We start from the raw sequence: 15,866 nt of genomic DNA, 5'->3' as shown, positions 1-15,866 counted from the left end.
ATAAAGGATTTTAAAGATGGAGCGTCGAGGCAGGAGGAAAAGAGGAAGACCACAAAAAAATACATGGATGTAGTGCAGGAGGACATGCAGAGGATGGATGTGATGGAACACTATGGATATGGATAGAGTGAGATGGAGAAAGATTATCTCCTGTGGTGACCCATAAAGCAAATTAAGAAGCACTTTCTTTTTACCTGACTATAGGTTTGCTGGGCTGCTAAACTTTTATTGCATGAGTAGAAACCCCACTAATGATGATCCAGACCTCTGGACGGTCATTAGCAGAGGTCATTTGCCAACTCAAAAATGGCAAATGTTATCCCAGCTCACTGCTGCTACTCTGAAACCCTTGTATAAAATAATCAGTAGTGACAGTACCTGTGGTGATATTGAGAGTCCCCCAAGTGGGTCCCCATCCAAGATGTCTGTCCCTGCATTATAAACGATGATATCAGGCAAGACCTCATTCAGTGTTCCCTCCATGTGGAGCTCAACCTTCTGAAGGTACTCTGAGTCTTCAGTGCCCCAGTCCAGCTCCACCTTCCTTTTTATTGCTCCTGTTGTTGAACAAAAAATTAATACAAGACTGGTGCATATAAGACACAGTGAAGCTACCGAACATAGCAACTCAATAACCCAACTGATACAAAGTAGAAGCATTTATGGGGAGTTGATTCCAAAGACATCACTTATACATGGTCTAGGAATTGCTGCAGTATTTCAACAGGATTTCTTTTAGAACTGGCAGAGTTCTGAGAGCAATAAAAGAAATTAATATTATGAGAAAGTGTAAGAATAAATCGTCGACTGACTGTAATAAAACTGGTATGGCAATAGTGAAGGAAGCCATTGATGGTATTGTAAAACTTCTGACTCGTATTTGTAATATGTGGTTCCAAATGGATACTTTTCCAAGTAAATTGAAAATCTTTCTACTGTTAGATAAAGCAGGAAGTAACCATCATCTTTCCAACCTCAGATTAGTGTCTATACTTCCCCTGTTTTAATACATATTAGAAAAACTTTTTATTAATAGGTTAGACAGTTTTATTGAAAAGTACAAGCAGTTTGACATAGTATGACACTGTATGGCACTGAGTGAGACCATTAACCACCAAGTATAAATCAGTGAAATGGAAGGGTAAAGCTTAAACACGGCCCATGCCATATTTTTGGTTAACAGACAACAATTCATCAGAAAGTCAATATAAAATATTTACTAATACCATTTTTGAAGTCACACAGGAGTGGGGCTACAGACAGAGCAAATAAAGCATTAATGATACTTTAATTCGATTTACTCATGGATGCCTTATGCGTCCTATTTTAGTGAGTCTGTGTAACCTGAATTTCTTGTTCTTGGTGCTTCAAAGTTCAATAGGGATGCCCTCTTTGTTCCCATGGTTATAATGTGTTTATTTGAGTTACTGTTGCCTTCCTGTCAGCTTGAAGCAGTCTGGCCATTCCCCTCTGGCAACAATGAGGCATTTTCAGTCAGAGAGCTGCTGTTCATTGGAAAACTATGAGCTAGCTAAGACTATTAGCAGAATCTAAAATAACAGCTGTCAGTTTAGACACCTGTGTATTCATTTTGCATGCCTGGTCTGTACCACTGCATATGACCACGTTTTATTAATGGGAAAAGCTTTTAATTCCTTGTAATTCTTTGTTTCTTATTTCAGAGTTAGACACCTAAAGTTACACTTGTGAACATTAATCTTACATATTGCACCTTTAAAGTGTACTGAATACAGTGTTAATTTCTACAGCAAATGTTGATTTAGTTTTAGTCATAATTTAGCCATCAGATTTATTTTAGTTTAGTTTCAGTTGATAAAATATAAGATTATCATAGATAAAATCTGAAGTAGATTCTTTTGACTAAAATGTTTTACCGGTGAGAGTTTCTCCACACCGTTTGCAAAAATATTATTTTCCTTAACATTAAACACGAAATGTGTCTGCTCTTCTCCTTCTCCCAAGAATTCACATTATGTTGTGTTTTCATGGGAGCATTTAACTCATCGACGAAAGTGTCAACACATTTTATCATAGTGTTTTTCCTCAAGCATTCGTTCTCGTCGCCAACGAAAACTTATGAAAATTATAAGTCGACAAAATTATCACTGATTGAATAAAGCGCTGTGTCAGTAGGTGAAAGCGGCTTTGGGTGTAAAAACAACTTAAAATACATCTTCAGCATCCCTAGTTTAAAAAAAAATAAACTAACCAAACTTCTATAACAAGGATGCTGGATGTTACGTGTTTGATCTTCAACACAGTGGATGTGACATGTAAAAGCAGCACCCACATCAATTACATGTTTAACCAGCAATACATTAAACTGTAACAATATGGTCAATATTGTTCCCTTTACCTGTATTTGTGTATGACGGACACTGGAGAAGATGGCTAATTATTTATAACAAGTATCAAGTAAGGATGCCGGACCAATGTGTGATTTAGCTCTTCCGACTTTTGTTTATGAGACCTTTTCATGTATATTTTACAGTACATTTTGTTGACTTTCTTTAGTAATACTCTGTTTCTAACATGATTAACAAATCAAACTAAAACAACATCTGATTTTTTTAATAGAATATCAATGTAGGTAACTGGATTTCTTCATTCTAAAATTTTACAATTCTGCAGAAGTGCTTTAACTCCATTTATACTAATTAAACTTGAAAATTATGAAAAAGGTTAATTAGAAAACCTTAATGTTTTTAAACAGAATAAGGCTTTAAAAGCAGGACGAGCCAGTGCAACGGCACATTAAAGTCAAACAAAAAGTTCTTGGTAGTTTTTACAAGACTTTCAAGAAAAAAAACATATAAGCTTGGGCTCTAAAGGTACAGAGAAATAAATGTGTCTCAGAGAAAAAATAAAAAAAAACTGCAGTCGTATTCTTTTTCATATCTTAAACAAGCCAGAATATACATTTATTTTACTCTCTTAAAGGGAGAGACAATTATAAAATGTCTTAAATTCAATTAATTGTGCAGAACAAGATAACTGGATGGAGGACGGAGAGAATTTTTTTAAGGCAGACTGCGACATTTGCTCTGCAGAGTATTGTTAGAATCGGGGCTACACAGTGGAATGTGGTCCCTGTCAGAGGAGCTTTAATGTATGGACAGATTAATTTGTGCAGAAGCCATGATTATGGTGTTGCAGGGACTGCTGCGTGCTAGATTTCCCACTGAGTGCTAACAGAGTGAGTTGTAGTGCTCGGGGAAATCACAGCATAATTAAAACACAGTGACATCTAAGGGATGGGAGTGGGGGAAGGCAACTAACCACTGCTACTACCTCAACCTTGATGGGGCATTTGGAGAAGTGTTGGGTTTGTTTTTCTCATGCATTTAAGTCCCATAGAACATGTGAACGGCATAAACCTGTTTGAAGGTACGAATCATTTCAAAATTGTTATGAATTGAAAGGTCAAAAGAGGCAGTTTGAGAGGAAAATCGACGGTGCTTTTCACTCACTTTTGGCATATTCGTCTCCAGGATAAATGTAGCGATTATACATATCCATGATGAACACTCGCCTGTCGTCCAAAAAGTCACGCTCGTGTCCATTTCCCTGTAAAACAGCAGGACCACGTGCCATTAAAAAAACAAAAAACAAAACATGAAAACATTTTGATGCTGTCACTGTTTCTCCAAACATCATTAAGCACTGACAAACTGAATCAAGTAAGCCTTTTTCACCCTTGAAGATGTCTTTGACAGTCAGCTACAGTACATCATTTGAAAGTGCCGAGGTCCACACAGGTGTCCCTCAGACCCATTTGTTTACCCGAGACATGCTGCGCTGACTGACAGCAGCAGATGAGGAATAAATAGTCTTGTCATCTGAAGGCATTAAATGTTAAAAATGCTTTCAAAAAACTCACGGCTGTTCCATCACTTTTCATTCCCTCCCCTCCATTTGTCACTCAAAGTGTCTGGCTGCTGTCAGGAGATTAGGCTTTGTGCCAAGTTTAGTAGTACTGGATGGAATAGCGGATGTATGGGACGTGAAGGACTGTTCTGTACCAGCTGAGCATCATGCTCAATGACTGTGTAATGCATTTTTGTATGATGAATGGTAAAGATGGCTGCTTGATAGGCTCTCATGTCTGGTTCAACGACAAATCCAAAGTAAAGATCAAGTGAGTGAGTGGAGCAAAGCAGGGCTGCACATGAAAGAGCACAAGGACTGCAACATCTATAGAAATTCATCATTAAACTTAAATATTGCATTTATGACAAATGTCACAGATAAATGCAGAACTAAATATAATAATGTTTATATAAAAATAGCATAGATCTAAAACAATGACAAATGAACAAAGTGGTGGGCACAGTGCCACCGAGGAGCCAACATTAGCTCAAATGCTGTGAAAGCAGAGAAGGCAGATGCTGCATCACGAGCAGACAATTAAATAAAGAATCACCAGTCTCCAGAACGCTGACTCCACGATGTAACAACAGCTTCACTGTGTGAACAGCTCAGTCTGACGCTGTGGGTTTGCTTGTGAGAAGTAAATCTCTCCCAGCTGCAGTCAAAAAAGGAACGCTTTCAGTGGTTGATGCCATGATGTCCGTCATGCATGTCATGCCACTCCATGACATGCATGACGGACATGCAGTGGCAAAAATACAATTTCTAAAAGAGCAGCAATAAACTACACTTGTTTATTATTAATTACTTTTAATTAAATTATTATTATATTATGAAACTCCCTGATACCAAACTCTGACTTCACTTTATGTGAAGGCTAAACTTAGTAGAAAACATGACTTTTTTAGATGAACGATATTGACAAACATTCTTATAAATCCTAAAGAAACTAGAAGTACTAGTTATTTAGTGAGAGTGAAACTGAATATTACAGCAATTATTATTCAACAAGAGGGTGTGAGAATATGTTTAGGCTTAGTTTTTCATGAATAAATAATGGGACAGTTTAACATGTTACATGTTGTTGAGGTTGTATTTACCAAATCTTAAGACCTGCAAAGGACCAGATGATCTTTTTATTATATGATGATGCATAAAACCTCCAATTAAAAGAGGGCACATTTTCTTTTACTTGATTGTTCCCGATAGCATTGAATGTCAATTTGGACTAAGCCTTTAGATTTTTTCTGGTCTCAATTTGCAAAAAATGTATTTCAATGAATATTACAATTTGATTTATAATAAATTTCCTCTCATCGAGGAAACCAAGACAAGGAGCCAAGTCAATTTTGATGAACAACTTTATCAAGGCCGTGCAGATATATTACAGCCGGTTTGGTGTCAGGTAATCCAAGAAGAAAAAAAAAAAAAAAAGAAAACCTTTACATTTATTTTTATTTTTCTTAAACCATTTGTAATCAGCTATCCCATCATCCATCAGCAGCCCATATAGACATATAACCCAGATAACTTTAGGTGTGTGAATGAAAACAACTTCTGAATAAGGGGGAAAAAAAACGTCTATATTAGAGATGTGCTGGGACATTTTTTATGATCCTATTACTCTGGTCAGAGAGGACAGAAGAGTATCGTAATAATCAAAAGATTAGTATACAGTTAGAAAAAACTTCACTCCATTACTAGAATTGATTAATCAAACCAAATAAAAATGGTTGACTCCAGTAATCTATATATTCGTAATCATACATTTTTGGGGTGTTTTTATTCTTACAGTGAAATCAAAAATATCATGCATGTTTGTACCTCTAAAACAAAAGGTTTTGAAGAGCATGTGGGTGGGGCTACAGTGCTCAGCCAGAGTGGTGTGGCAAATACCAAATCACAGGTATTTATGCAGCAATTTTCTGCTCTTACTGAGCACTCAAAGTGCTTCTATACTAAAAGCCATATTCACCAAGGACACTTTGACATGTGGTTTGGAGAAAGGTAAGTCACATCGCCCCCTTACAGCCACCGAGCTCTGTCCCTTAGACAACCACATTAAATAGGCATCAAAACAGGAAGACAGTAGTAGTGACGCTGCAAGCAGAGATCACGGGATGTCAGTTAAATTGACCAATTGTACCACTGTGGGGTCCAACAATGAGTCCAAGGATTTCATACTGATACCTAATGGGAGCCAGGGCGCCATTGCCTAGTCTGTGGAGGTCTCTGTGTCCATGCATGGTTAAGCCTTCACAGGCCATCAAAGACTTACCAACAAACTGCTCATGGTGGCCAATGTTACAGGCAGGATAATGTTCTCCACAGCTTTTCCAGACCCTGAAAATCACAGGTTGCAAATACCAAATATACAGGACCTATACTAGAGGAGACTGGGTCCTCAGCCCACCCTAATGAAGTCAGTTTTTGATTGTTTGGTTAGAGACATTCACACCAGTGGTGTGTTGGAGGGCATTTTGTAGGGCACTACAATGCCCATCCTGTTCCTCTTTGCATATCCAGTCAGAAACAATGATGAGGGAAAAAAATGTCCAACTGCAAACCCATTCCAGTTTGGGGATTGTCTCATTGTTGCCCCTTTAGTGCATCAGTTGTTAATTTCAGTAACAGCAAAGCAGCTGAAACTGATTAACAACACCCTCTGCTACCTAACTGACCAGAAGTTTCACTGAATAAACTCTGTATAATAGTATATATATGACAGGAAATACAGAAAAGCAGAATACATCCTATTTTAATTGGTAACTTTGGATGGACATGTAATGATATACACACAGATTGTTTTCTTTCTCCTCTGTTTTTTAATAGATTGGAGTACTTGAGATGAAATGGGACTGCATGTAGCACATAGGTTAAAGAATTTGAAAGACCCACCTGAAGCTTCTCCAGAACAGCCAAGACATATTTATTTGCCCTTAGGTTATTTTAGAGATGCATTGTAGACATCACATAATAACAATCAAGACATGGATGCATCTGAAGACAACTGTAACTTTTGCATGTAGTTGTATTTTATACTGTATGAATTTTATACTGTATGAATTACTTCCGGCGCCCCCCATGTGCGGCAGCCTGTTACAGCAGCTCTGCTCATTCCGAGTTTCTTTCTTTCTTATCTTTTTCTTCTCGTAATTTTTCTATAACTAACGTATTAGTAATTAGACTCTGCAACCATGTTCTACCGTTTTGTGCTAGTTCTGGTCGTTTTTCTTAGTTTTTTTTCTACTTTTTTCACCCGTGTCTGGGGACCCAGAGCAGGGATCCTTTGTTTACAGTAAGGATCAGCTGTTAGCGCTGCGTCCAGCAGCTGTACTGCCGGCGGACAGACTCGACATTCCCAGCGAGCTGAGGAGGAAAAGACGGGGGTGTCGTGCTGGGAAGGAGCGCCGTCGCCCAAGAAGGAGACGTTATCGACCATCTCTTCCTTCTGTAATTATTGGAAATGTACGGTCTTTGCCCAATAAAATGGATGAGCTCACGTCGCTAACCTGGTCACAGAGGGAGTACCGGCAATGTAGCATCATGATGCTAACGGAGTCGTGGCTAACACCGCTAACTCCGGACACGAGCGTGACACTACCGGGATTCCAGCTGCTGCGAGCGGACAGGACAAGAGAGAGCGGTAAGAGGAAAGGAGGGGGACTGACAGTGTTTGTGAATGACAGATGGTGTAACCCTGGGCACATCACTGTGAAAGAACAACTCTGCAGCAGAGACATTGAGCTGTTAGCCGTTAGCATGCGTCCGTACTACCTGCCCCGGGAATTCTCGTATGTTATCGCGATAACAGCGTATGTCCCCCCCTCGGCCAACGCGGATGCAGCCTGTGACACTCTCCACTCAGTGGTCAGCAGACTGCAAACACAATCTCCGAGAGCCCTCCTCATAATATCAGGGGACTTCAATCATGCCTCACTGGACTCCACACTGCCCACCTTCACCCAGTATGTGACCTGCCCAACCAGAGACAATAAAACACTGGACTTACTGTATGCCAATGCTGAAGAGGCATACAGTTCATCACCTCTCCCTCCCCTGGGCAGATCTGATCACAACCTGGTGCACCTTGTCCCTGTGTATGAGCCCTTAGTGCGCAGGGAGCCACCAGCCACCCGCACAGTGCAGAGATGGTCGCAGGAGAGCGAGGAGGCTCTTAAGGATTGTTTTGAGTCGACTGTGTGGGAGGTGATCTGTGACGACCACGGAGAGGACATCGACAGCCTTACCACATGCATTACGGACTATATTAATTTCTGTGTGGATAACACCGTACCTACCAGGACTGTACGGTGTTTCTCCAACAACAAACCTTGGATTACCCCAGAAATTAAAGCCGTCCTCAAGCAGAAGAGGAGGGCCTTCAAATCCAAAGACAAAGAGGAGTTGAAAAGGGTGCAGAGAGAGTTGAGGGGACTGATAAGGAATGGGAAGGATAGCTACAGGCAGAAGATGGAGAACCAGCTTCAGCAAAACAACGTTGGTGAAGTCTGGAGAGGCCTCAGAACCATCTCAGGCCACAAACATCAGAACTCTCTGCCTGGGAGGGATGTGAGGTGGGCAAATGAACTGAGATCATTTCTGAATCATTTCTTCAACAGATTTGATTCAGCCATGAGGCAGTCTCCAACATCGGCTGCAGACTCACCCACCCCCACTGCTGCTGTTCCACCTCTGACACCTCAGACACTTCACACCTCCTCTATTCACCCTGCTCACTCCTCCCCACCCCCAACAATAGCATCCAATACACAATCAACACAAGGCTCCAACCTGACTCTCTCAACCACCCAGGTTAGGAGGGAACTGAGGAGGATTAATGGCAAGAAGGCAGCGGGTCCAGATGGCATCAGCTCGAGGGTCGTCAGGTCCTGCGCGGACCAACTGTGTGGTGTGATGGAGCATCTCTTCAACCTGAGCCTGAGGCTGGGAAGAGTCCCACAGCTCTGGAAAACCTCCTGTGTTGTACCAGTGCCAAAGACTTCACGCCCCAAGGACCTCAACAGCTACAGGCCGGTGGCTCTGACATCCCACCTGATGAAGACCCTGGAGCGGCTGGTCCTGGCTCAGCTTCGGCGCCTTGTGAGCTCATCACTGGACCCACTTCAGTTTGCCTACCAGCCTGGCATTGGAGCGGATGATGCCGTCATTCACCTCCTACATCGCTCCCTCGCTCACCTGGAGACCGCTGGGAGCACTGTGAGAATCATGTTCTTTGATTTCTCCAGTGCCTTCAACACTATTCTTCCCTCGGTTCTGAAGGACAAGCTGGAGAACTCTGGAGTGGACCATCACCTCACTACCTGGATTTTGGACTACCTCACCGACCGACCACAGTATGTGAGGACTCAGGGCTGTGTGTCGGACAGGGTCGTCTGCAGTACGGGGGCCCCACAGGGAACGGTTCTGGCTCCGTTCCTCTTCACCATCTACACTGCAGACTTCTCCCACAACTCCACCCAGTGCTTCCTGCAGAAGTTCTCTGATGACTCTGCTATAGTCGGCCTCATCACTGATGGGGACGACAAGGAGTACAGAGGACTGACTCAGGACTTTGTGGACTGGTGCCAGCTGAACTACCTCCAGATCAATGCCAGTAAAACCAAGGAGCTGGTGGTAGACTTCCGCAGGCACAAACATCCTCCACTGCAACCACTGAACATCCAAGGTATGGACATTGAGGCTGTGGACAGCTACAGGTACCTTGGTGTTCATCTGAACAATAAACTGGACTGGACTCATAACTCAGACGCCCTCTACAGGAAAGGGCAGAGCAGACTGTACCTGCTGCGGAGACTCAGGTCGTTTGGAGTGGAGGGCCCACTCCTGAAGACCTTCTATGACTCTGTGGTGGCCTCAGCCATCTTTTATGGTGTGGTCTGCTGGGGCGGCAGCATCTCTGCTGGGGACAGGAAGAGACTGAACAGGCTTATCCGAAGGGCCAGCTCTGTTCTAGGATGCCCTCTGGACCCAGTGGAGGTGGTGAGTGACAGGAGAATGGTGGCTAAGCTGTCGTCCCTGCTGGACAACATCTCCCACCCCATGCATGAGACTGTGACAGCACTGAGCAGCTCCTTCAGTGGGAGACTGCGGCACCCACGGTGTGGGACGGAGAGATTTCGCAGGTCTTTCCTCCCCACTGCTGTCAGACTGCACAACAAAGACTCCAACTGATCAACACACACATTCACACATGTACAATAACACTAATGTGCAATAATCTCTTCCGGCATCGTTGTATTTTTACTCAGTTGTATATAGCATTTTTATCTTATTGTATATTTTATTCTATTTTATTCTAGTGTATATAGTATTCTATTTTATTCTATTCTGTACAGTTGTGTACTGTATTTATTCTTATTTTATTTTATTCTAATTTTTCCTTCATAACTTTTGCACTGTCCACTTCCTGCTGTGACAAAACAAATTTCCCACGTGTGGGACTAATAAAGGTTATCTTATCTTATCTTATCTTATAAACCAACATACTGAACTGAGGGGTCACACAGACTTCTTTTAGAGAATGACTACATAAGTGAATGCCCTGTCCTCTAAATCTAAAAGATATGCGGAGACTATAAATCATCTCATATGCTGCCTGAACTCCTGCTGCCTCCAGTCTTATTCATCTTATCTTCTTCCTCACATCCTGTACTGTACAATAAAAGACTGCTGTTTCACTGTCATTTGTTAGTGTCAGCTGAAAGCCTTCAAACAGGAATTTTCCCTCAGTTTTTTGGAATATATATCCTCCCTAACTAAGCTTGAACATCTGTATTAAATATAAGAACCATCCATTAATGCTTAACAAATCATAATCAAAGAGTATTAAAGAAAAATCCCTTTTTTCCATCTCAGAGATGCAGAGAATATTTTTTTAGGCTGCTGACTGTCTATACACATACACTGTAGTTTTGGTGATTTATAATTAAAGTCTGTTTTAATTCAATGCCAATAAAACAGAGTTAAAGTCAAAATTGGAACACAGAATAACAAGTTTCAGTACGGAAAAGAAACACTGATTTCAAAATGAGAAGCTGTTTAGAAAACCATTTCCCATACATGCTCACCCACGTAATGATAGCATATCCCATCATTTCATTTCACACTCACAAATAGAGATTTATAAAAATTTAATATAATCCTCAGGCTACAGACACAAAGACAAATTTCTGATCTAATGAGGACACACATACGATTTTTCTCAAAAAGGTATTCATACAAAAGGTATGAACACAAAGCGACAGCACAAAGTAAAGATGGACACCGGCACAGAGAGACTTTAAAGCGATCCCTGCGGTGATTCAACTGTAGAAACATTAACAGGTACAAAAGGAAGATGCAGACTGACTGCTCATCAGTTTGTTAACTGTTCAGAGTCTGGCTGCTGGCCTGGGTTCAAAGTTCACTCAGCTTTACCATCACTCTGGGTTCTTGGCTAGTTTAGCACTAGCATGCTGTCTGTGCAGCTGCTTGCAAAGAGCCAAGGTTGTGTAAGCAACATAATGCAGCTGTTTCTGTCCTGGTGCGAGTGCAAGTGGAACCAATAAGCTGAATCGATAAGCAGACTAAAAATTCCAAGTAATGGAAGTACTGGTCCTTGTTTCCCATCCCTACTCATAAAGCATAAGAGCCTGCATCAATCCTTAAGAGTTTAAGTAGTAGACCTTTCTCAACATCAACTGTTACAAGAAATTGTGTGGATAAAGACTTCATGACTAAACTGCTGCAAAGAAACCAGTACTGAGGGAGGCCAATAAAAATTGGATAACTTCTTAGGGCAAGAAATGTAAGCAATGGACTTTATGCCAGCGAAATCTTGACACTGGCTTATAGTGTATGTTTGTTTGTGTGAGTGTGTGTGTTTGTGAGAGCGAGAAAGCAGTAATCGTTCAGTCTAAGCCTGGTTGGGATGATTTGGAATGAACTCCTTGGAGAATGAAGGTGATAACTTAAAAGCTGGTTGACAGTCCCCAGGGTCTTTGTGAAAAAGTTTCAACTTATTTCAACAGTTTGAAGTATTGTAGTGGTACATCGCCAGCAGGCAAAGATGTGTACATGAAAAAAGAAGGCGCATCCATGCTTACTTAAATACGAGGGCTGTGAACTAGTGTACACAACAAAAACACAAACCCAGACATGTCTGAAAGCGAGCACCACTTGTCAGCCACTGATGATGATTTGGTACAAAGTACAATGCAGCAAAATGCTGCGGCTGCGACCTTGTGATAGCTGCTTGGGCCTTCCTGCGTGGACTTTCTCTGGTTACCTCAGCTACTTCTCACAGTCCAAAGACATGCACGTTAGATTAACTGTGAATGCAAGTATGAGTAATTGTCTGTCTCTCTGTGTTAGCCCTGTGCCACCTTTCCAGGGTGTACCTCACTTTTTGTCCTTTATAGCTGGGCTAGGCCAAATGCACGGTTGGGTAAAAAAATATAAATAAATATTTCATTAATATAGCTGGCCCACCCAAGTATTTATTCAAAGTGACAAAACCTGTGATGCAATACTGAGCAATGAAAAAACACACTGCAGACATGTCATCATAGCAAACGATTTTAGAAAACATCAGTGATTGTCCTGGTACAGGTAAGTCAGGTTTGAACAGATTCTCTCCTTCCAGACATAGTATTGCTCTATATTGCAGAAAATAATGAACTCTTCGCCTTTATTAAGCATTAAGTATTATAGACTATATAATGATCAACGGATATATGCATCTGAGATCATAAAATCCATATTTTGGGTTCCGTATCACACACAGGTGATGCTTTATAAACGTAATAGACAGATAAGAATATGCTCTCAGAGCTGGAGTCCAAGCAAGCCTCTTATAAACTCAACCTAAAAATCATTACTGCTTTGCTGTCTGGGTGAAAAAGCATCACAGGGTTGTAGAATCTATTACACTGCTCACAAGAAAACGTTATATGCCATAGTAAATGGACCGATACTTATATAGTGCCTTTCTACTCAATTTGAGCACACAGAGTGCTTTCAACTACAAGTCACATTCACACAGTCACACACACATTTGTACAATGCTTTTTCTCTGTACCTCAGCACTTCTAACACTCTGGATGGTTGCACTGGGGGCAACTCCGACACATGGACAGGAGAAACCAGGGATCAATCCACCGACCTGCTCTACCACCTGAGCCACAGGTGCCTGATGTTTCCAGCTTATAATTAGGATTTTACTGCTTTTCTCTCAGTCCAATTATCTGCTAAGAGGGCAGTGTAGATTTATTCTTTGTTCTTAATGAATAATTCACTCAGCATCTATATTGATCCCTACCATTTGTCAATGTAGGTTATTACGTGCAAACTGGTCTCAAAAATGAATGCCAGTCTATTAATACAATACAGCCTTGAACCCGGGTTGTTAAGACATCATCAGTGTTTGCATAATTCTTAAGCCTAATTAGTGGTGGATACAAGTCATTATGCTGAAAATACATCTTAAGGCAAATATATGTTAATCAGGGTCTTAAAAAGGTTGAGTCATTGTTTTCTACAGCTTAAGTGAGTTCAGCCCACAAATGATGCAGAGCAGGTTGAAAAATGAGAGAATAGATCCTAATTTCTCTGTTTATATACATTACATTATACAGTGTTAAATGTATTACACCACCACCTAATGCAAGTTTAATGTCACAGCTGCCTTAAACTAACAGTACTGGTAATTACCAAATTAATCGTTAATCCACCAGCATGTACAACCTCTTTAGTCAAAATTTATTTTTAAATTCTAAAATAAAACAGTACATTTTAACAAATGTACTGTTTTAAAATAAAATAAATAATAACAACAAAGGTCGAGCAAATGGACCACAACGGCAAGGCCGTGATGATCCACTTGGTAAAGTAAATCCATTGGGTATCCTTGTTGGCCTTCAGACAACAATTCTGACGGCTAAAGAAACAAATGGGACAGACAAAAAAAAAGAGAAAAAAAAGAAATATGATGTCTGGATGCTGTTTTTTCACTCATTTTCCTCAAATCTCCACAACAAAGGTGAAATGACCTTCAAGAACAGCATTCATTCTGTTGTTTTCCAACATTATTGAAAAAACATCAGAATGAAATTAATCAATATTGGCCTTAAACACTTTTAAGCTGTAGTTGTAAAAATAGCCATTGTTTTAATTAAAAAAAATATCAAAAGTGATTCTTTATCATGGTTAGGACACATTTTTCACAATATGAAAAAAGCCCAAACAAACAAGGTACCTAACATTGCTGAAGACATCCTACTGTTTGCATCGGCCTGTATGCATTCGGCGGTTTGTCAGCGGAGACGTTTTAAGATGCATTCTGCTGAATCTGACGGTAAGGGCCAAATTTGCCTGCAGGGAGCCTCTGGCGGTAAAAGTGGGGCTATTTTGTCATCAATGATGGCTGCTAAGCAGCGGTGTGAATTGGCATGGAGAGAAGTGATGTATCGGCTCACCTGATGAGCATCCAGATCGATGATGGTCACCCTGGAGATGCCTTCGACTCTCTCAAACAGAAACTGAGAGATAAATCAGAAAATATTTGCTGTCTTTCTGAACACGCATTACCAGCATGAGAAAAACTTTTACATCTCACATGGAATTAAAAACTCAAGCAGAACAATGTTCACAATGCCCAAATTAATCTTTTAACTCATCCATAAAGAACAATGAGCTTCATGCGATTCCTGTTTGTACTTTATGGCTATTCTAGTGAAAACTTTCCTTTTTCCAACTGCGTTTGGGTTCATGCCTTGATTTTTAATAATGGCAGTTTTAACAATGAGTGTCAAGTCAATGTGTTAAATAATGGGGAATCCCCCCCAAAAAAGTGTCTGATTCAGTTTTACCTTGATGGCCAAAGTGATGTCAGCATAGGCACAAAATCCACCTCCTCTGTCGCTGGAGCAGTGGTGGAAGCCTCCTCCTGGGAAACAGAAAATTCACAGGCTCTGTCTCAGGGCCATTAGACTAGCCGAGCAGGTTTCTAAGAAGTCCATTATTCAAAATGGCTATAACAGCCGATTTAAAATGGGCTGTTATTGAGTTTATTGCACCTTATAAAAATGGCTGCTTTTCCCGTGTGGTATAACAGTGGGACTACTGACACCAAATGGGACTGTTCTAATGCTGCTATAATGCTAGGACAGCAGCAGTCTACAGGGAAAAGCACTGTGTGAAGAGACCTTTTTAACAACTGGGATGAGAAGCCGTCGTTCAGGTTAAGAAATATAGTCTCCTCTGACCTGCTTTGGTCACGTTCATTAAAATACAGAGTTGAGCAAAATATTAATTAAGGCTGGAAAAGTGGCTGGTAAAATATGATGATCATTATTGCCTAGCTTTCAAAAACTTTCGAAAAGATGTTTCTATATTTGTGTAAAGCTAACTGAACGTTGTGCTATATTAACATACAGTTGCTCTCATAAGTTGATATACCCTGGCAGAATTTATGATTTCTTAACCATTTTTCAGAGAAAATGAATGATAGCACAAAAACTTTACTTTCATTCATGGTTTCTGGTAGGCTGAACACATTTATTGTCAAACAACTGTGTTTACTCTTTTTAAATCATAATCTCAACACAAACTACCCCAATGACCCTGATCTGAGGATTGTATACCCCAGTTCCTAATACAGTGTATTGCCCCCTTTAACATTAGTAACAGCTAGATGAGGCTCTTTATCTTCTCAATCAATAAAGCTGCCCATTGTTTTTTGGATACCAGACAGCAATGAGAACATGCGGCTAAACATGTCAGTCCTGAAATAAAAGTGTATGCTGAAAAGTGTTGGGATGTGGTCGGACGCTATCATGGATCGTTTACAGTGGTGCCGAAACCCGGGATTGGGGCACGGCAGACCCAGGGAAGGCTCTGGCCCAAATGCATGAGTGAAAGAAACGTTTTTTTCATATCATTCATATGCGCAACTGTAACGATAAAATAATATC

The 15,866-nt window shown here is 40.7% G+C and overlaps 1 protein-coding gene across 1 annotated transcript; it reads right to left on the bottom strand.

Annotated features, from left to right (window-relative positions):
- Window positions 1-378: 378 nt before the first annotated feature.
- Window positions 379-15,427, bottom strand: LOC134623569 (histone deacetylase 11-like; the record flags this gene model as incomplete). Its single annotated transcript, XM_063468649.1, has 5 exons — window positions 15,418-15,427; window positions 14,763-14,839; window positions 14,370-14,432; window positions 3,492-3,588; window positions 379-557 (listed from the first exon to the last, which is right to left on the bottom strand). Coding segments are annotated over exons 1-5 (426 nt in total), but the record flags the coding sequence as incomplete, so codon positions are not given.
- Between the last annotated feature and the right edge of the window lie 439 nt (window positions 15,428-15,866).

The sequence above is a fragment of the Pelmatolapia mariae genome, unplaced genomic scaffold, assembly GCF_036321145.2.
Source record: "Pelmatolapia mariae isolate MD_Pm_ZW unplaced genomic scaffold, Pm_UMD_F_2 NODE_ptg000756l+_length_23352_cov_1, whole genome shotgun sequence".
Classification (NCBI taxonomy): domain Eukaryota; kingdom Metazoa; phylum Chordata; class Actinopteri; order Cichliformes; family Cichlidae; genus Pelmatolapia; species Pelmatolapia mariae.
Note: the sequence above shows the minus strand (reverse complement) of the source record. Positions and strands in the feature narration are given on the sequence as shown.